Below are 20863 nucleotides of genomic sequence, written 5' to 3'. Positions count from 1 at the left end.
GTTCAAGCTGGTTTTAGAAAAGGCAGAGGAACCAGAGATCAAATTGCCAACATCCGCTGGATCATGGAGAAAGCAAGAGAGTTCCAGAAAACATCTATTTCTGCTTTAGTGACTATGCCAAAGCCGTTGACTGTGTGTATCACAATAAACTGCGGAAAATACTGAGAGAGATGGGAACACCAGACCACCTGACCTGCCTTTTGAGAAACCTGTATGCAGGTCAGGAAGCAACAGTTAGAATTGGACATGGAACAACAGACTGGTTCCAAATAGGAAAAGGAGTACGTCAAGGCTATATATTGAACCCTGCTTATTTCACTTCTATGCAGAGTACATCATGAGAAACGCTGGACTGGAAGAAGCACAAGCTAGAATCAAGATTGCCGGGAGAAATATCAATAACCTCAGGTATGCAGATGACACCACCCTTATGGCAGAAAATGAAGAGGAGCTAAAAGCCTCTTGATGAAAGTGAAAGAGGAGAGTGAAAAAGTTGGCTTAAAGCTCACCATTCAGAAAACGAAGATCATGGCATCTTGTCCCATCACTTCATGGGAAATAGATGGGGAAACAGTGAAAACAGTGTCAGACTTTATTTTTTCGGGCTGTAAAATCACCGCAGATGGTGACTGCAGCCGTGAAATTAAAAGACACTTACTCCTTGGAAGAAAAGTTATGACCAACCTAGATAGTATATTCAAAAGCAGAGACATTACTTTGTCAACTAAGGTCCGTCTAGTCAAGGCTATGGTTTTTCCTGTGTTCATGTATGGATGTGAGAGTTGGACTGTGAAGAAGGCTGAGCACCGAAGAATTGATGCTTTTGAACTGTGGTGTTGGAGAAGACTCTTGAGAGTCCCTTGGACAGCAAGGAGATCCAACCAGTCCATTCTGAAGGAGATCAGCCCTGGGATTTCTTTGGAGGGAATGATGCTAAAGCTGAAACTCCAGTACTCTGGCCACCTCATGTGAAGAGTTGACTCATTGGAAAAGACTCTGATGCTGGGAGGGATTGGGGGCAGGAGGGGAAGGGGACCACCGAGGATGAGATGGCTGGATGGCATCACAGACTCGATGGACGTGAGTCTGAGTGAACTCCGGGAGTTGGTGATGGACAGGGAGGCCTGGTGTGCTGCGATTCGTGGGGTCGCAAAGAGTCGGACACGGCTGAGCGACTGAACTGAACTGAACTTGATAGCAGGGAGTCATGCAGTGGTAGGGAAAGGAGAGCACTTTAAGATCTTTGCACTTTAAGCCTTAAGTCTCACCTTAAAAGGAAAACCTAATTCCTATTAAATTGAACATGGTATTTCTAAACTATATTGCAATTTTCTTAGACTCTGTCATAGTATGTGAACTCCCATATACCTATGCTTTGCAGGTCCTGCTCACATTCGTTCTTTCCTGTGAACATATGGCTTTAAACACATCTACAGTTACCTATGCAAGAGTCTGACTGCTAAAGAAACCCACTCCACCTTAATTTTTGGATAGAGTTTGAAGAGCACTGGACTTGAAGTAAGATGATCTTGATTCATAAATTAGCTGCACTTGAACTGAACCAGATGCATCTTCTTGGACTTTTTTTTTATTCTAAGCCTTAGGTTCCTAATCTGCTAAAAGGAACTGTAATAACACCTGTTACACATGCGTCACGTGGTACACCTGAGCAGATAAGGAAACAATGATCCTGAAAATACCAACGGTTAAAAATGACAGTGAGTGATATTAGACATCCTGAAACTTCATTAAATTTCATTCCTAGTTTTATTTTCCCTTCCTTGGGTCAGTATAAAACATTGACCTGTTCAGTTTAGAAAAGAATAGAGAATATGACTAAGATTTACAGAATAATGGAACGTTTCAAGTTAAGATAAAATGATCACTTTCTTCATTCAATCATAATGAAAGCTATGAAACACTTTATTAGAATTAATAACCTGAGTTACCCTACACAGTTCATTCATGAAGCTCAATTTGTCAAGAAACAGCAAATGGTTTTTTGAAATTGAGGTGGAATTGGATGGAGGAATTTGGGTCAGTATTAAATTAATGTTATTTTAATATTTAATAATTATTAAAATATTGGGCTCAGTGGTAAAGGATCTACCTGCCAGTGCAGGAGATGAGGGTTCGATCCCTGAGTTGGCAAGTTTCCTGGAGGAGGAACTGGCAACCCACTCCAGTGTTCTTGCCTGGGAAATCCCGCGGAAGAGGAGCCTGGCAGGCTATAGTCCATGGGGTTGTAAAAGAGTGGGACACAACTTAGCAACTAAACAACAACAATATTAAAGTAGCCAATTAATGTTAATATTATGAAAGTGGAGTGCAAACAAAACTTTAAGGATTAGAGATTAATCAACTGAAAGAACTGGGAAGGAATTCTGTCCTTAAAATAGATGCTAGAATACTTTTTAAACATAAAATTTAATTGCTTAAAATATCACTCATGGTAAATCAGTGGGAAAAAATGTATATATTGCACTCATCTCACATGCCAGTAAAGTAATGCTCAAAATTCTCCAAGCCAGGCTTCAGCAATACGTGAACCGTGAGCTCCCTGATGTTCAAGCTGGTTTTAGAAAAGGCAGAGGAACCAGATATCAAATTGCCAACATCCACTGGATCATGGAAAAAGCAAGAGAGTTCCAGAAAAACATCTATTTCTGCTTTATTGACTATGCCAAAGCCTTTGACTGAATGGATCACAATAAACTGTGGAAAATTCTGAGAGAGATGGGAGCACCAGACCACCCGACCTGCCTCTTGAGAAATCTGTATGCAGGTCAGGAAGCAACACTTAGAACTGGACATGGAACAACAGACTGGTTCCAAACAGGAAAAGGAGTACGTCAAGGCTATATATTGTCACCCTGCTTATTTAACTTCTATGCAGAGTACATCATGAGAAACGCTGGACTGGAAGAAGCACAAGCTGGAATAAAGATTGCTGGGAGAAATATCAATAACCTCAGATATGCAGATGACACCACCCTTATGGCAGAAAGTGAAGAGGATATAAAAAGCCTCATGAAAGTGAAAGAGGAGAGTGAAAAAGTTGGCTTAAAGCTCACCATTCAGAAAACGAAGATCATGGCATCTTGTCCCATCACTTCATGGGAAATAGATGGGGAAACAGGGGAAACAGTGGAAACAGTGTCAGATTTTATTTTTTGGGGCTCCAAAATCACTGCAGATGGTGACTGCAGCCATGAAATTCAAAGACACTTACTCCTTGGAAGAAAAGTTATGACCAACCTAGATAGTATATTCAAAAGCAGAGACATTACTTTGTCGACTAAAGTCCATCTAGTCAAGGCTATGGTTTTTCCAGTGGTCATGTATGGATGTGAGAGTTGGACTGTGAAGAAAGCTGAGCGCCAAAGAATTGATGCTTTTGAACTGTGGTGTTGGAGAAGACTCTTGAGAGTCCCTTGGACTGTAAGGAGATCCAACCAGTCCATTCTGAAGGAGATCAACCCTGGGATTTCTTTGGAAGGAATGATGCTAAAGCTGAAGCTCCAGTACTTTGGACACCTCATGCAGAGTTGACTCACTGGAAAGACTCTGATGCTGGGAGGGATTGTGGGCAGAGGAGAAGGGGACGACAGAGGATGAGATGGCTGGATGGCATCACTGACTCGATGGACGTGAGTCTGAGTGAACTCTGGAGTTGGTGATGGACAGGGAGGCCTGGCGTGCTGCGATTCATGAGGTCGCAGAGTCGGACACGACTGAGCCACTGAACTGAAGTGAACTGAACTGAACTGAACTGTGTGTATATGTACAGTGTATGTGTGTATTCTTTCCTATCATTTCTTTGACATCAGAACCATGCGACAGAGCTTCTGCTGTCATCTTTAAAAAATAATCAGAACCTAAAAGTTGAGAGTTATGTTTTATTTGGTGAGAATTTTTAGGACCTCAAGCCTGGGTGACAGCATCTTAAATGAACATCAAGAGATTTTGTTGCTTTTGTTGCTAAGTCAAGTCTGACTGTTTTGTGATTCCATGGACTGTAGCCTGCCAGTCTCCTCTGTCCATGGGATTTCCCAGGCAAGTATCCTGGAGTGGGTTACCATTTCCTCATCTTTTCCACCCAGGCATCAAATGAGTCTCTTATGTCTCCTGCATTGGCAGGCAGATTATTTACCACTGAGCTACCAGAGAAGCCCCCATCAAGAGATTATTGTTAATGAAATGAAACCATATCTCCCAAGTTAAGGAATTTAGTGCTTTCCTATATATGGGAAGATGTTAACAGTCTGGGCTCACTGAACTCATTTCTTTCATGTGCATCTCAGGTATCTGGGCCCAGTATCCTCTGTGTGTGTGTGTGTGTGTGTGTGTGTTTTTGCTCAGTGCTCATCTTAGGGAGTGGTTGCAGCCTAATGGCTGCAGTATTACATGCATTGCTTTCCTTCCTGGTTGCCTTTACGGCTCAGAAATTCACATGTTCACGACTGTGACATCCTTGAATGATCGGTTTCTCAAGTCATCACTTATTCTCAGAATCTAGTGAACAAAAGAATTTAGAATCAATCACTCAGAGTTCTGTTCGGGTTTCCCCACTAGGAGCTATTTCCTTCTCCCTAAAAGGGACGTAACATTGTCTACTCTGGCTCATTGGAAGTTGTTGGAGGGACCAATGTGCTCCACTAGAAAGACAGATGCAGTTGCTTCTGTTAGAGCGACCAGAGTAGCTGAGCACTGAGCAATGCAGTTGAAGTAAATCCAGCTCTTGCCAGCTGGAGGACACTTCGGCGACTAGAAAGGCAACTCTCTTTGTCCTAAGTCTATTTTCCCTCATCTCAAAAGTGGTTAAGAGGGGGGGAAGAGAAGTGAAGTGAAAGTCGCTCAGTCGTGTCCAAGTCTTTGCGACCCCACGGACTGTAACGTCCATGGAATTCTCCAGGCCAGAATACTGGAATGGGTAGCTGTTCCTTCCGCCTGGGGATCTTCTCAACTCAGGGATGGAACCTGGGTTCTTTACCAGCTGAGCCACAAGGGAAGCCCAAGGGGGTGAGGGGGGCAGGGGAGAGGCCAGAGGGATTTAAGGAGCTTGGATGCAGAACTCTCCTGCCCGCAGCTGTTTAAACTTTGCTCCTCTGATCCTTGGTTCATTCATTCATCCAACAAGCCCTCCTTGTACTCCTGTCGGGTACCGGACACTTGGCTCGGCCGTGCGGCCCACGGAGAGGAAAGGACCGAGAGGCGACCCCGGGAAGCCCGCGGCTACTGAGCCAGCACCAAACCAGGACCGCGGGCGGCGCAGGCTCCCCCTATCCGCCCCTTCCCCTCCCCTTCACCTTTCCCGCCCCGTCCCGCGCCCCTCCCCTACCCTCCCGTCCCGCGCCCCTCCCCCTCCCCTCCCCGCCTCCCCTCCCCTCCCCGCCCCTCCCCCTCCCGCGCCCCTCCCCTCCCCGTCCCGCGCCCCTCCCCCTCCCCGTCCCGCGCCCCTCCCCTCCCGTCCCCGCCCTCCCCTCCCCGTCCCGCCCCTCCCCTCCCCTCCCCTCCCCCCCCCCGCTCCCCCGCCTCGCGGCGGTTCGCGGCCGCGTCTCCATGGCGACCGCAGGCGGCGGGCGGAGGCAGGCCCAGCAGCAGGTGCAGGCCCTCGCAGCTGCCAGAGGCCCAGGCGCTGCCACTCGAGGGCCTCAGACCCGGAGAGCGCGGCGCGGCGCAGGTAATCGCCCGAGAGCCCGGCCCGGCCCAGCTTCTCCCGGGGCCCTAACGGGCTGGCCGGGCTTAGGGTGGGGACGCGGGCGCAGGCCGGGTGGAGACAGGGTCAGTCCGACCTTGCGAGTTCAGGACAGATTCGCTCTAAATTGGAAGGTGATTCTAGGTGTGTGACTTTGAGCGAGTCACCTGGCTCGTCTGTCCTGACTTTCCCAGATGTTAAAGTGAAGGATTTCAGAACCTAGAAAATCAACTCACCTGAACGTACTGGTCGAGTTTCTGTTCCCATCTCTACTCCTTGCCCTTGCGCTCCCTCGCAGTTTTGGATCTCTCTTAAATTCCTTTCAGGGTGGCTTAAGCCTGCAAGTTTTCTCTTTCTACCGCCTTGAATGCGGTTTAACTTTCATTCAGAGAAGTTGAAGTGCATTTCAATACTTGACTATTTATCCTCATAGGTTATGTTTTAATTTAAACTTTGTTGCTGGGGAAAACTTTTTTCTTTCACTTTAGGCAAGTACTAACATCCTTATTTTGTTAAAAGGGTGAGCAGTGCCTACAAAGCCACTGAGGAACTGGAAGATTTCAGTCTATGAGCAGTTCTTAACCTTTTTGTCCTAAACCTCATGGTATACTCACTGTAACCAAACCCAGGCAGGGGCAGTAAACAACGGCAAACCTTTAGAGGACCTGGGCTTCCCTGGTGGCTCAGAGGTTAAAGCGTCTGCCTGGAATGCGGGAGACCTGGGTTCGATCCCTGGGTTGGGAAGATCCCCTGGAGAAGGAGACTGCAACCCACTCCAGTACTCTTGCCTGGAGAATCCCATGGAAGGAGGAGCCTGGTAGGCTACAGTCCATGACCCGCAAAAACTCGGACACGACTGAGCGACTTCACTCACTTCACTTAGAGGACCCACAGGGAAGGAAACCTTGGTACTTCAGCTCAGAGTGGTCTGGAGCAGGAATTGGTTTTACTCACCTCATGTGCTGGCTCTTTGCAGAGTACCTGGCACCAAGCTGTTGTTCAGTAGGTAGTAAATGAATGTTCATCTCAGTCAGTAGGATCTATTTCAACTCACCACTAAGCCAGTGTCATAAATACATGTGACACACACACCCACACACGTGTGCAAGTTTCTACATTTTGTTGGAACCAATACTCAGAAAAACTCATAGAACAACATGGTTTGCCAGTAGCAAAATTTTCTTGTTTTAGAGGTTAATAATGTAAGCGCTTAAGGAATCTAGATCATTTTTCCCCCTCACAGGTTTAAAAATCAAGAAATACAAACCAGATGCAGCAGTTTCTTGACATGGAGAACCAAACCCATAATACATTGGGGTAAGTGCTGAGACATTTCTTTTCAATGAGTTGGTGCTTAACAATGCCAAAATCTCCCTGATGGCATGTGAATTTGGAAATTTAGTATTAATGGAGGATGTAGCAATTATTTTTGGTGAGGAGGTTGAGAGAAATTCAAATGACTTTAATTAAGAATCTATAGTTTGAGTCTTTCCAGTTTTGACTATGGATCTGCACTAAGAAATCACCATTTTCCATCTTTTAGTGAATTTTTTCAGTGTTTTGGGGTGATGGATACCCACATGGGCCTCACATGCTCTTGCGTGTCCACAATGCAACAGCTTCTGGCTGGCTTGCTCCTTTTCTGCTGTACTGAGTGTCCAGGCACCCTCTAGGCTTGCCCTTGACAAAGTGAAAATGAAAGTCGCTCAGTCATGTCTGACTCTTTGTGACTCCATGGAATTCTCCAGGTCAGAATACTGGAGTGGGTAGCCTTTCCCCTCTCCAGGGTTCTTTCCAACCCAGGGACTGAACCCAGGTCTCCTGCATTGCAGTCAGATTCTTTATCAGCTGAGCCACAGGGGAAGTTTGCTTTTGAAACTGGACTCAAAACTTAAGCACAGCTTCCAGACAGATTTGTGTGTGTGTTGGTCACTCAGTTGTGTTGGACTCTGTGATCTCATGGGGCAGGCTTCTCTGTCCACAGGATTCTCCAGGCAAGAATACTCGAGTGGGTTATCATTCCCTTCTCCAGGGGATCTTCCCAACCCAGGGACTGAAGCTGGGTCTTCTGCATCGCAGGCAAATTCTTTACCAACTAAGCCACCAGGAAGCTCCTCAAAACTGCAGCATGAACTAGGTATTTTCTCAAAAGTTTCAGGAAGCAATAAGGAAGAGAGTTTGTATGACATGTGCCATTGTAAAAAAGTAAATTCTTTTTGACAAATGTCTGTCCTGACCCCTTCCTTGCCACCAGCATCATAAAGGTTCCTCTTTCTACTGTTTCATTAGCCAATTGACCACTGGTTGAGCCCCCAGAACTTGGAGGGTGGGGGCGAGCAGAGAAAGTGAGGGTGGGATCGTGGTTACTGTATGCTTGACATCGACTGTGACCACGACACTAGTCAAACCACTTCACGCATCTCACTTTCAGTTATCCTGCTCAGACCGTGACTTTGACATCAGGCTAAAGCAAAGCTGCACAAGTCTGGACAATAAGCTATACCTTATAAACTTCCACAGCATACTCCTCCTCAGAACAGCCCTCATTCTACAACTCATAGAATTGAGTGTATTAGAGGTTGGTATGCTCTAACTTCTTGTTGACAAAGAGACCCCCAAATACGGGGGTTTAAAAACGACTGAAGGGTATTTGTGTTTCACATACAAAGTCAGAGATGAACAGACCAGGGCTGGTAGGGCAGCTCTGCCCACCTCACTACATGATTTCCAACTCTGGGCCCAAAATGATTGCTTTAGGTCCCATCATCATGACCGTGCTCCTGCCGGAGGGAAGAGCGAAGAGCAGGAGGAAAGAGGAAGACCAGTCCTCCTAGAAGTATGACCTGGAAGTGGCAAGCCTCACTTCTGTTCACTTCCCATTGGCCAGAGCATAGCCCTGGGCAAGACCTAGCTGCAAGGAAGGCTGAGAAATGTCGTCTCTAACTGGGCAGCTGTGTAGTCAGTTAAAGTTTAGAGGAACTGTAATGAAAGGAGTGAGAAATGGCAACCCACTCCAGTATTCTTCCCTAGAAAATTCCATGCACAGACGAGCCTAGCAGGCTATAGTCCATGGGGCTGCAAAGAGCTGAACACTACTGAGCAACTGAGCACGCACACACACACAGTGAAAGGAAGAAGAATGGATATTAGTGGACAACTAGCAGCCTCCGTCACACTGAATTTAGAAAGGCAGAAAGAAAGAGAGATAAAGCAGGAACTTGCCCTAGAATACACAGCTGGGTTACTGGAGGAGGTAGGATTTGATTTCAGATAAGTCCGGCTCCAATCCCAGCATTCCTTGCTGCACTGTAAATGGATGGCAGAAAGACGTGGGGAGTGGCCTGCCTGGTGTCCGTAGCACAGCCAGACTAGGATTCTGGGTTGAGAGGGGTAGACCTCTGGTATGACAATGGCACTGAAGACTAAGATACAGACTGAAGGTCTTAAACCTCGGGCTGGGTATCAGATAGCACTTCACTCCTGCAAATCTGAGGCCATGGAGACTGCTGTTTCTCATCATTCATTCTTTTGGGAAAAGGTATGGAAGACTGACCGTATGCCAGGCACAACACTAAGCTCTCTGACTCATACAAAGGCCTTCAAGGCACTCAAAACTTAGTAGGAAACCATAGAGCTTGTTTGGGTACAGTGTGGTTGCACACCAGAAGTGAATGAGAATTACTGCAGGTTTCCATGTGGAAGCCGCAGCTCACCGCCTCACACACGGGAGCACACCTTCTTGAGCATGGTCTCCAAAGGATGGAGAACCAGGTTGGCTTTGCCTCTGTCCCGTGCACTACTGAGAAATATGTAAAAATTTAGATCTTGAAGATAATGAAACCTCATTCATCAGGGATGTAGTATGTGCATATCAAATGGTGTCGCCTACATAACAGTAGGTGTTTCTTGGGGCAACCTTCATGTGACATCTATCTAAAGTCTATGATGAGTCAGTCACTGGTCTAAGCACCAGGAAGACAGTGGTGAACAAGGCAGAGAACACTCCTAAAGGGCTTTGTACGTTAGTGGGAGATATAAACATGTTTCATGTGGCGATAGGAGGAAGAATAAGCAGGCTGAGGACAGAGAAGTGGCCTGTGAATGGGGTGCTCACACACGGATTCCCGGGTAAGGTGGTGTTCCAGCAGAGCTTTATGTCTGTGAGAAGAAAGTTCCCAACAGGAGGAACAGAAAATGCAAAGGCCTCAGATGGGAGCTTTTACATAGAGCATTTATGGCATGGGTGAGCCATTATTCTCTGACCTCTGGCTTATAACAGGGTTTGGTTTTTGTTTATCCAAGATTTCCTCCCCAGTATAGGTGTTTGTACCATAATAATCAACTTGAACGCCTTCTAAATGAAATGATCACGTTTAAGTAAGTTTGCCTGTTTTGTTTTTTGAGTGGTGTGCCCAGAACATAAATAATTATAGAATGAGTAAAAAATCTGCTTTTTATAGGAGAACCATGTCTACATTCTTCTTTTTTTCTATTATTCCTGAATTTCTACTCTTGTTACTTTGTCATTTTATGTTTTATTTTACTTATCTTGCTCTGATTTCTGAGTTGAAAATATGATTCAGTTGTTTTCATGATTTCTGGATTTCATGATTTCTTTGAATAATATAAGCGTTTAAAGCTGGAGTTCCTCTTGGGCTCAGCTTTGCTGCAGGCCATAGGATTAATGTACCCACTCTCATTTTCTTAAATTGTCTATTATTTCAACTTTGACTTCCTCTTTGACTCCATAGATATTTGGGGGATGTAATTCCCAGATATAACTTCAGGTTTTAATTATTTTTTTATTCATTACTTTTTAAACCCCCTACATCTATGGTCATAGAATATGACCTGTATGATATTTTGGTTTCATAAAGATTATTCTTATGATTTGTTGTGTGAGCAACTTTCATAAATGTCCTTTAGGCATTGAAAGCAAATATATATTCTCTTTTGCTTAAGAAAAAAGGTTTTAAAAGTTTTACATATATAATCAAACTGTTTAATTATTATGTTCAAATTGTGTGCCTTTCAAATTCATTATTACCTTTTTTGTGTATTTGAGCTGTCACATTTTAAGTAAGATCTTTACTATAATTGTGATTTTTGTCCAATTCTTCTTGTATTTCAGATAGTTTTTATTTTATGTATTTCCATATTTTGTTGCTCAATATATTGAGGTTCACGGATATTATATCTTCTTGGTATATTGTATGATTTAGCCATATAGAATATCTCACAAATATGAGTGAATGGTTTCTATTTGAATTTTACTTTTTCGTTGCTGATATTGCCATCTGTTTTCTTTTTAACTTGCTTTAGCCTGTAATAGCCTTGTTCATCCCTTTTATAAAGGAAAAATTCAGTCTTTTCCTCCCTTTGTAGGGAAAAACCTGTGTCTTTCTTCCCTGTGTGCCTCCTTTACCTTCATAGAAACACTTCACGTCTGACACTTGTGGTCACCATATATGTGGAGGTTTCTGATCCAACCAAGCAATTCTCTGGAACACAAGCTGGGAGTCCTACAATTCAGCTCAATTCTGACACTGTCTATGCAGAAATATCACCAGACCCAGCAGGCTGAGGGCTTGATCCTACAAGACTTCCTGCCACCCTCTTCGAACTCCAGTTGCAAGTCTAGGTTGTCACCTGTGCTTCTGACCAAACAGTTATAGATAACCCCCTCCTTGGATAGGATTAATTTGCTAGAGTAGCTCACATAACTCAGGGAAACACTTAACCTTTAAAATCTTACTTTCATCCAGTTTATTTAAAGGGTACAGATGAGCATCCAGATGGAAAGGGTGCATAGGATAAGGTACGTGGAAAGGAGTATACTGCTGTCCCAGCACCTCCACCTGCTCACCGACCCAGGAGCTCACTAAACCCGTTCAGTTCAGTCGCTCAGTTGTGTCTGACTCTTTGTGACCCCATGGACTGCAGCACACTAGGCTTGCCTATCCATCACCAACTCCTGTAGCTTGCTCAACGTCCATGGAGTCGGTGATGCCATCCAACCATCTCATCCTCTCGACCCCTTCTCCTCCTGCCTTCAGTCTTTCCCAGCATCAGGGTCTTTTCCAAGGAGTCAGTTCTTCACATCAGGTGGCCAAAGTATTGGAGTTTCAGCTTCAGCATCAGCCCTTCCAATGAGTATTCAGGACTGATTTCCTTTAGAATGGACTGGTTGGATCTCCTTCCAGTCCAAGGGACTCTCAAGAGTCTTCTCTAACACCACAGTTCAAAAGCATCAATTCTTCAGTACTCAACCTTCCTTATAGTCCAACTGTTACATCCACACATGACTACTGGAAAAACCTTAGCTTTGACTAGATGGACCTTTGTTAGCAAAGAAATGTCTCAGCTTTTTAATATGCTGTCTAGGTTGGTCATAGCTTTTCTTCCAGTGAGTAACCGTCTTTTAATTTCATGGCTGCAGTCACCATCTACAGTGATTTTGGAGCCCCCCCCAAAATAAAGTCTGTCACTGTTTCCACTGTTTCCCCATCTATTTACCATGAAATGATGGGACCAGATGCTGTGATCTTCATTTTTTGAATGTTGAGTTTTAAGCCAACATTTTCACTCTCCTCTTTCACTTTTATCAACAGGCTCTTTAGTTCCTCATTGCTTTCTGCCATAAGGGTGGTGTCATCTGCATATCTGAGGTTATTGATATTTCTCCCAGAAATCTTGATTCCAGCTTGTGCTTCATCCAGCCTGGTATTTCTCATGATATATCCTGCGTATAAGTTAAATAAACAGGGTGACAATATACAGCCTTGATGTACTCCTTTCCCAATTTGGAACCAGTCCATTGTTCCACGTCCAATTCTAACTGTTGCTTCCAAACCTATACTTTGGAGATTTTCATAGAGGCTTCATCATGTAGCCATGATTGATTATTAATTCCTTTTTCAGCCCATCTCCCTGTACAAGAGAATGGGGCAGGGAGAGGTGGGACTGGAAATTCCAAACCTCTCATAATGACTTGGTCTTTCAGGTGACCAGCCGTAAGCCAGGAATCATCTAGGAGCCTGCCCAGAGTTACCTCATCAGATCAAAAGAAGCTCCTGTCACCCAGAAAATTACTCGGGTGTCAAGAACCAAGGTCTAAGACCAATATTAGAGCAAAAGTTGCCCCTAGTGTTCTTATCACTTAGGAAACTGCAACGGTTTTAGGAGCTCTGTGCCGGAACCAGGTACAGAGACTAATATATATTTTCTGTTATCTCATGGCCTCATTTTCAGTCATTTTTAAAATATCATATGTGTCTCTTATAAGTAGCATCAGTTCAGTTCAGTCGCTCAGTTGTGTCCGACTCTTTGCGACCCCATGAATCGCAGGACGCCAGGCCTCCTTGTCAATCACCATCTCCCGGAGTTCACTCAGACTCACGTCCATTGAGTCCGTGATGCCATCCAGCCATCTCATCCTCTGTCGTCCCCTTTTCCTCCTGCCCCCAATCCCTCCCAGCGTCAGAGTCTTTTCCAATGAGTCAACTCTTCGCATGAGGTAGCCAAAGTACTGGAGCTTCAGCTTTAGCATCATTCCTTCCAAAGAAATCCCAGGGCTGATCTCCTTCAGAATGGACTGGTTGGATCTCCTTGCAGTCCAAGGGACTCTCAAGAGTCTTCTCCAACACCAGAGTTCAAAAGCATCAATTCTTCGGCGCTCAGCCTTCTTCACAGTCCAACTCTCACATCCATACATGACCACAGGAAAAACCATAGCCTTGACTAGACGGACCGTAGTCGGCAAAGTGTCTCTGCTTTTGAATATACTATCTAGGTTGGTCATAACTTTTCTTCCAAGGAGTAAGTGTCTTTTAATTTCATGGCTGCAGTCACCATCTGCAGTGATTTTGGAGCCCCCAAAATAAAAGTCTGACACTGTTTCTACTGTTTTTCCATCTATTTCCCATGAAGTGATGGGACAAGATGCCATGATCTTCGTTTTCTGAATGTTGAGCTTTAAGCCAACTTTTTCACTCTCCTCTTTCACTTTCATCAAGAGGCTTTTTAGATCCTCTTCACTTTCTGCCATAAGGGTGGTGTCATCTGCATATCTGAGGTTATTGATATTTCTCCCGGCAGTCTTGATTCCAGCTTGTGCTTCTTCCAGTCCAGTGTTTCTCATGATGTACTCTGCATATAAGTTAAATAAGCAGGGTGACAATATATAGCCTTGACGTACTCCTTTTCCTATTTGGAACCAGTCTGTTGTTCCATGTCCAGTTCTAAGTGTTGCTTCCTGACCTGCATACAGATTTCTCAAGAGACAGGTCAGGTGGTCTGGTATTCCCATCTCTTTCAGAATTTTCCAGTTTATTGTGATCCGCACAGTCAAAGGCTTTGGCATAGTCACTAAAGCAGAAATAGATGTTTTTCTGGAACTCTCTTGCTTTTTCCATGATCCAGCAGATGTTTTCAATTTGATCTCTGGTTCCTCTGCCTTTTCTAAAACCAGCTTGAACATCAGCGAGTTCACGGTTCGTGTATTGCTGAAGCCTGGCTTGGAGAATTTTGAGCATTACTTTACTAGCACGTGAGATGAGTGCAATTGTGTGGTAGTTTGACCATTTTTTGGCATTGCGTTTCTTTGGGATTGGAATGAAAACTGACCTTTTCCAGTCCTGTGGCCACTGCTGAGTTTTCCAAATTTGTTGGCGTATTGAGTGAAGCACTTTCACAGCATCATCTTTCAGGATTTGAAATAGCTCAACTGGAATTCCATCACCTCCACTAGCTTTGTTCGTAGTGATGCTTTCTAAGGCCCACTTGACTTCACATTCCAAGAGGTCTGGCTCTAGATTAGTGATCACATCATCATGATTATCTGGGTCATGAAGATCTTTTTTGTACAGTTCTTCCATGTATTCCTGCCACCTCTTCTTAATATCTTCTGCTTCTTTAATGCAGGTATACACCTCATTTGGAAGGTCTTTGCAATTAAAGAGGATTTTTTTAAATTTATTTATTTTAATTGGAGGCTAATTACTTTACAATATTGTAATGGTTTTTGCCATATATTTACATGAATCAGACATGGATGTACATGTGTTCCCCATCCTGAATCCCCCTCCCACCTTTACCTCTCTTTACCCATTAAAGAGAGGGTTTTATAATTATTAATATATTAACATTGAATCCGTTTTGCTTTCCCAATATTCACTAGTATTATCTAGTTTTCTTCTTATTCTCTTACAAGTTCTATGTCCTATTTTACACATTGTTAATTTACATTTTTTACAAACATTTAAAATTGGATTCCTCTTCTGACTTCCTGAATTTTAACTGTAGCTTCACCCTCTCTCAACCCTGGTAAGACTTCACTTTTAGTACTGTTTTTGCTTCTGCATTTGCTTATTCCACCTCCAAGAAATAATCCGGATTTCTGGTCCTGATGACTGTTAACTTGTATATAAATGGTTACATATAGGATAATGTTAATTATTTTATTCCTCTTTTAAGAATTCTCTTTAGCAGCTATAAACTTGATTGCATTGATTATTACTATTTTATAGAATCTTCCTTGTTCTCAATTTAAACTTTTTAAAATTCATTTTTAATTTGACTGAAGTACTTCCTTAGGTAGCCTTTAATAGAAATGGCCAGAGGTGGTATACCTCTTAATTTTTTTCATGTCCAGATGTCTTCTTGTTCCTCTCATACAGGAACTCTGTAAGAGTTATTAGTCCCATGGCCTTGAAGTGTGAAGTGTTACATGGAAAGTCCAATACCAGTCTCATTCTCTCTCAAGTTTTTTGCGTTTTTCCTTTCTTTCTTTCTTTTTAGCATCTTGAGAATTATGGGATTTCTGTTTATCCTTGGAATCTACAAATTTACCAGGATAACTTTCTTGGTATAGATCCATTTCAATCCCTTCAAAGCATTTGGTGAGCACTTTTATTATTAAAGATTCAAAGCTTTTCAGCACAGTGAATTTTTCTTCTGTTTCTTTGGTTAATGATTCTCCCCATCTTGCTTCATTCTCATCTCCTAGAACACCTATATCTTTTTCCTTTTTTTCATAATTTCCATCATTTTATCTTTTGCTCTACATTCTGGAGGAATTTCTTCCATTTTCTCATTTTTATTTCAGCAATGATTGCATTCGTTTGTTTGTTTTTAATTGCTTCTCTTGTGATTTTGAGTATTGACAACAATGTTTTTATTTCCAATATTTTTTGTATGTTTATTTCATTGTTCCTTTTACTTAGTAAATTGCTTTTCTTTATTAATATAATACACTATTGACTCATTAAAAATACAAGTTGAAGTGTTTGAAGTGATCTCTTGCTTCTTATACTAACTCCTTTATAGTCAGTCATTCTGTGGGTATAGCTCTTTACATCTTTTAATTTGTCACTTTCCAAACCCCAACTGCTCCACAGCCCAGCCTTTCGCCCAACCTCTGCTACTCTCAAAGAGAAATCAATTAGGTTTTCCCAAGAAATCAGTCCACCAATTACAGTGCAGCTACAACTTCCTGAGGGCTCAGCACGACCACATCCAATGTGCTGTGTAGTCTAATATATTTGAGATTATTAAATCTCGTGTTTAATAAACTTATCTCTGAAGGTAATTTCTAGATAGGAATTCTACAAATGTATTGAGCAATGCTAAGGTCAATAAAAACACATACGTAGAGTCTCCAAATGTCTGAATTTTGGAGTGACGTTTTGAAAAAATGTCATTTCCTTGTATAAGTGAATGCACATATGATGGATTTTTTCTTTAAAATACCTTTTCTAACTGAAAAACACTTATCTAGATTTTCCCTTTACTTAGTTATTCATGTATGTAATTTAAAAAACCATTTTGTTATCACTGTTACCAAAAAAGAAAAAATGCAGTCCCCTGTTCCTGCCCCCGTTTTCCACTCCCCAGAAGCAACCACTTTCAGTTCTTTTGGCTGACTCTTTTGATATTTATTCCATATCTCTAAATAACAACCTTAAGTTGCTACTTCTTGATATTTCAGTTTCGATCATAATCTGTTGACATCCACAATACTTATTTTTCATAATCTTACCTGCTGCGTGTGCGAACATGGGCACATGTGCACATACAGACACACACTCACTTCCCTTTCCTCCATTCTCCGGGGTCGCTACGAGTCTGCATGACTGAGTGACTTCACTTTCACACACTGGAGAAGGAAATGGCAACCCACTCCAGTGTTCTTGCCTGGAGAATCCCAGGGATAGCAGAGCCTGGTGAGCTGCTGTCTGTGGGGTTGCAGACTCGGACACGACTGAAGCGACTTCACTTTCATGCATTGGAAAAGGAAATGGCAACCCACTCCAGTGTTCTTGCCTGGAGAATCCCAGGGACGGGGGAGCCTGGTGGGCTGCTGTCTGTGGGGTCGCACAGAGTCAGACACGACTGAAGCGACTTAGCAGCAGCAGCAGCAGCAGCAGCAGCAGCAGCAGCAGCAGCAGCAGCTTTGTAAATACTCTTCACCTCTGAGCCATATATCACAGCCATGATTGCTTTTCCTTTCTTGCACATTTTGTTTTTTCCTGGAGATAATACTTCTAGTATCTTAATTATAAAATTTTTTGAACTTTTCCCCTTTCTGTGTAATTTTCTTCAAATAATGTCTTTCCACTTGTATAAGACCTCGCTGTGTGAACCGCTTTCATCAGATGTCTGTGATCTCTGACTGCTTGCTTCTATTTAAGAATAATGGCATCAAAAGCTGACAAGAAGCCCCAGTGTACATGAGCAGGGCTTGTTGACCAGGGTCTTTGCTGTCTGGTCATTAGGCTAGTCTCTCTGTCTCAGGCTGCTCAGTTTCCAGAGAACATGATTCTAAATTCTTCTGCTTACAGGGTGTAAGTTGGGCAGCCAGCATTCACCCCTGACTTCCAGAAATACTAATAGGTTGCTTCTTGGTTTTCTCCAGTACCAGCTCCTTTGTTTTGTCCTTGTAGGTCTAACCTTTTAGGTTAAAAATATTCTTTTGCTTTATTTTAGTAGGATTTGGGAAGGAAGCAAAATTTGTTTGTTCCTCCATCTTCAATCAAGAGTCTCATTTTCTCTACTGAATCATTTATTTCTTTTTACTCTGTGACTTATATCTTATGCATTGATCTTGTTCATAGAATCTTGTCAAATCCTTTCTAAAAATCTAGGTGCTACACGATTTACCAAAATTTTTTATCTGCTGTGAAAGTCGTATTTTCAGAGACCAATGCAGATGAATATTAAAGCACGTTCTCACATCAGAGTTCAGAAAAACCCTTCAAAGGATTGTTCTTCTGTGTGAACAACTTTCTAAACCTTCAGAGTGTCCTTTCCCTCTGAGAGATATTCATAATCACAACTTTACTTGCCTGTTTCCTATGAGTCGAATACAGTTTTAATTAGTTTGTAAAAATTCTAATATTAGTCAATATATACTTGTAGTTGAGTAAATTGTAATATATTATTTTTGCATACTGAAAATTCTTTCTAATTTGATTGACTCTCGTGGTATCTTATTCTCCCTCCATCATACTTTATTTTCCACAAAATGCACATATTCCTTTCCAGAGTAATCATATTTGACAAGTTCTTCTTTCTTATTTCTCTGAAGAAGCAAAGCAAAGTGGTGAAAAAGTGAAAGTGTTAATCAATCAGTCATGTCTGATTCTTTGCGACTCCATGAACTGTAGCCTGCCAGGCTCCTCTGTCCATGGGATTCTCCAGGCAAGAATACTGGAGTGGGTAACCATCTCCTCCAGGGGATCTTCCCGACCCAAGGATCGAACCCTGGTCTCCTGATGTCAGGCGGATTCTTTACAGTCTGAGCCGCCAGGGAAGCCCAACCTAGAATAAAATTTTGATATCTCAGAGTTTGAAGTTAGATCCTGAAATGTTAGCAAAGTGGTAAGTGATTGTAAGAATTCAGTGAGTGATTTTGAAAGGAGAGGAAAACACTTCAGAAGGGGAGGGAAGGAAGGCAATAGAGGGAGGAAGGAAAGGGAGGGGAGAGAAAGATTCGTCTGAAAGAATTGTTAATTCTTTCAGAAAGATTTGACAAATCCTTCAGAAAGGATTTGACAAGATTCTATGAACAAGATCAATGCATAAGATATGTCTTATATCTTGTTAATTACCTCTCTGTGAGGCAGTACTTTTTATAGGACAGTGTTTACAAAACGTTAATTGTATTAGTTAAAAGTTACATTTTTTTTTAAAAAAGGACAAAGCCATGATATGTGTAAACCCAGGCGTATCTATCAGGACCTGGGCACACTCAGCCTGACCTGACATTCCAGGCATTCAGTGACCTGGCACTTTGGAATGCTTGCGAACCTCTTGTCAGGGAATTGGTAAAACGGAGAGGTGCCAGAACATGAACGGGGTGGGGACAGAAGCTTGTTAGTTCTCTTCCCTGGTGGGGGTGTGGGGGAGGAAGTGGTTTCATTAGACAGCATTCATGTAAAAGCTATGCACAAAAAGAGCTTAACAGAGCTAGCTGCCTTATAGAATCATGCAGGGAAATGGCTTCCAGTTTTTCTCTAATAAAAGAGAAATAAATGCAAATATCTTATGCTAATCTTATTGTTTTCAAGTTATATACTACTTTCAAAAAGTTCAAGAACATGAAAACTGGGTGGATCAGCAAAATAGCTGACTCGTAAGGACAGCCGGTCAGAGTACGGTTGTGGTCTGTCCCCATCAGGCGAGAAGCTGCAGAGTGGGGTGCTGTGACCCCGGAGCCCTGGACGCCCACACTGGATCTCAGCTCGTGGACAGTCCCAGGGGAGATCTGCAGCGTCGTACACACTCACAGTGGCAAGGAACAGCAGGGCCCTCTGAGGGTGGATGGTAACAAGGCCGCCCGCCTTCTGCAGTGTCCCTGGGGCCACGGAGGCACCCTGCCGTCTGCTGTGTTGGTGTTGGCCCCTGGCCAGGGGGCCGCCTGAATCCCACCACCTAGCAGGGACGCGAGTCCCGTCCCCAAGTAGCAGCAGAGGTACAGGCAGGGCGTGGGGTTCCCTGCCTGGCAGTGATGAGGTAGTACCCACTCTCTGCCGGAGCCTTCTCAGGAAAGGCGTTAAACACAGCATTCAAATAAGACTCAGAGTCTTAGAACACAGTACACAAACACATTAGGGGTTCATCTTTCTGGAGGTTGGCAGTTCACAGCTATGCTGTGGCTGTAGGGTACCATCAGGGATTCGTGCAGCTCACAGTGGAACAGGGGGACAGATTATCACCCATCAAAGAGGATATGTTCTATCAGGGGGTGGTGATGACTGCTCTGAGGAAAGGTTCTGCAGGTTATGGGGCTAGAGAGTTACAAAGTAAACCTGATAAGGTGACATTTGAAGAGAACTGTCTTTGTATGGACATCCTGGGGTGGCCTTCCAGACAGAGGGAATAGCAAAAGCAAAGGTTCTGGGGCAGGAGCATGCTTAGTCTTTTGAAGGAACAACAACAAAAAGGCCAGCGTGTTTGGAGGAGGAACATCAGAGAGGCAAATAGGCCTTTGCAGACCTGGTAAAGACTTTAGATTTCACTGTGTGGGATGGGAAGTCCTTGGAAGACTTTGAGTAAAGCAGTGACATTTTCTGACTTAATGTTTTGAAAGGCTCGCTCTAGTTGCTATGTGAAGACTAGGCTGTTGCAAAGCAAGGGCAGGAGAAAAGACAAATTGGACCAACTCAGTGGGAGATGGCAGTGATTTGGATCAGGTTGGTAGAAATAGTGACAAATGGGGAGGCTGTGACAGAAGAGCTGATAATATTTAGAAATCATAGACTGGATATGGGGTGAGCAGGAAGGAAATGAGATAGTGGACTTCTGGCCCATCAATTGGAATAATAAGATTGTCATTTATTAAAATAAGGGAGACAAGAAAATGCAAGCTTGGTTGGAGATGCCTGTTATATATCCAAGTGAAGCTCAGATAATTAGCTGTATGTGCAGGTCTAGATGTATCTTCCCGCTTTATTACCCCCAGTGTGTGGCTTTATTGTTTGGCATCACCTTATGATTGCAAGATGGTTGAACCGCCTCCAGCCACACATCTGCCTCGAGGAAGGGAGCAGAGGAAGGGCGGTGAGTAAATGCAGAAGAGCACTGCCAGCATTTAATTTGAAGCTCCTACGGAAGCCAAAGCTGTGAAATAAAGATGTGGATACAAGTTGTTTATTTGGGAGATGA

The 20863-nt window shown here is 43.3% G+C and overlaps 1 protein-coding gene across 1 annotated transcript in view; it reads left to right on the top strand.

Moving 5' to 3' along the window:
- The first annotated feature begins 5625 nt into the window (after positions 1–5625).
- DEUP1 (deuterosome assembly protein 1) overlaps positions 5626–20863 on the top strand; it is a 128245-nt gene continuing 113007 nt past the window's right edge. The window contains 2 exon segments of the mRNA XM_012101573.4: positions 5626–5683; positions 6942–7015. Of these exon segments, the coding sequence (XP_011956963.2) occupies positions 6969–7015 (47 nt within the window). The 5' untranslated portion in view covers positions 5626–5683; positions 6942–6968.

Source organism: Ovis aries, chromosome 21 (genome assembly GCF_016772045.2).
Source record: "Ovis aries strain OAR_USU_Benz2616 breed Rambouillet chromosome 21, ARS-UI_Ramb_v3.0, whole genome shotgun sequence".
NCBI lineage: Eukaryota > Metazoa > Chordata > Mammalia > Artiodactyla > Bovidae > Ovis > Ovis aries.
The sequence above is the reverse complement of the archived record's forward strand: the minus strand, read 5'-3'. Positions and strand labels throughout refer to the sequence as shown.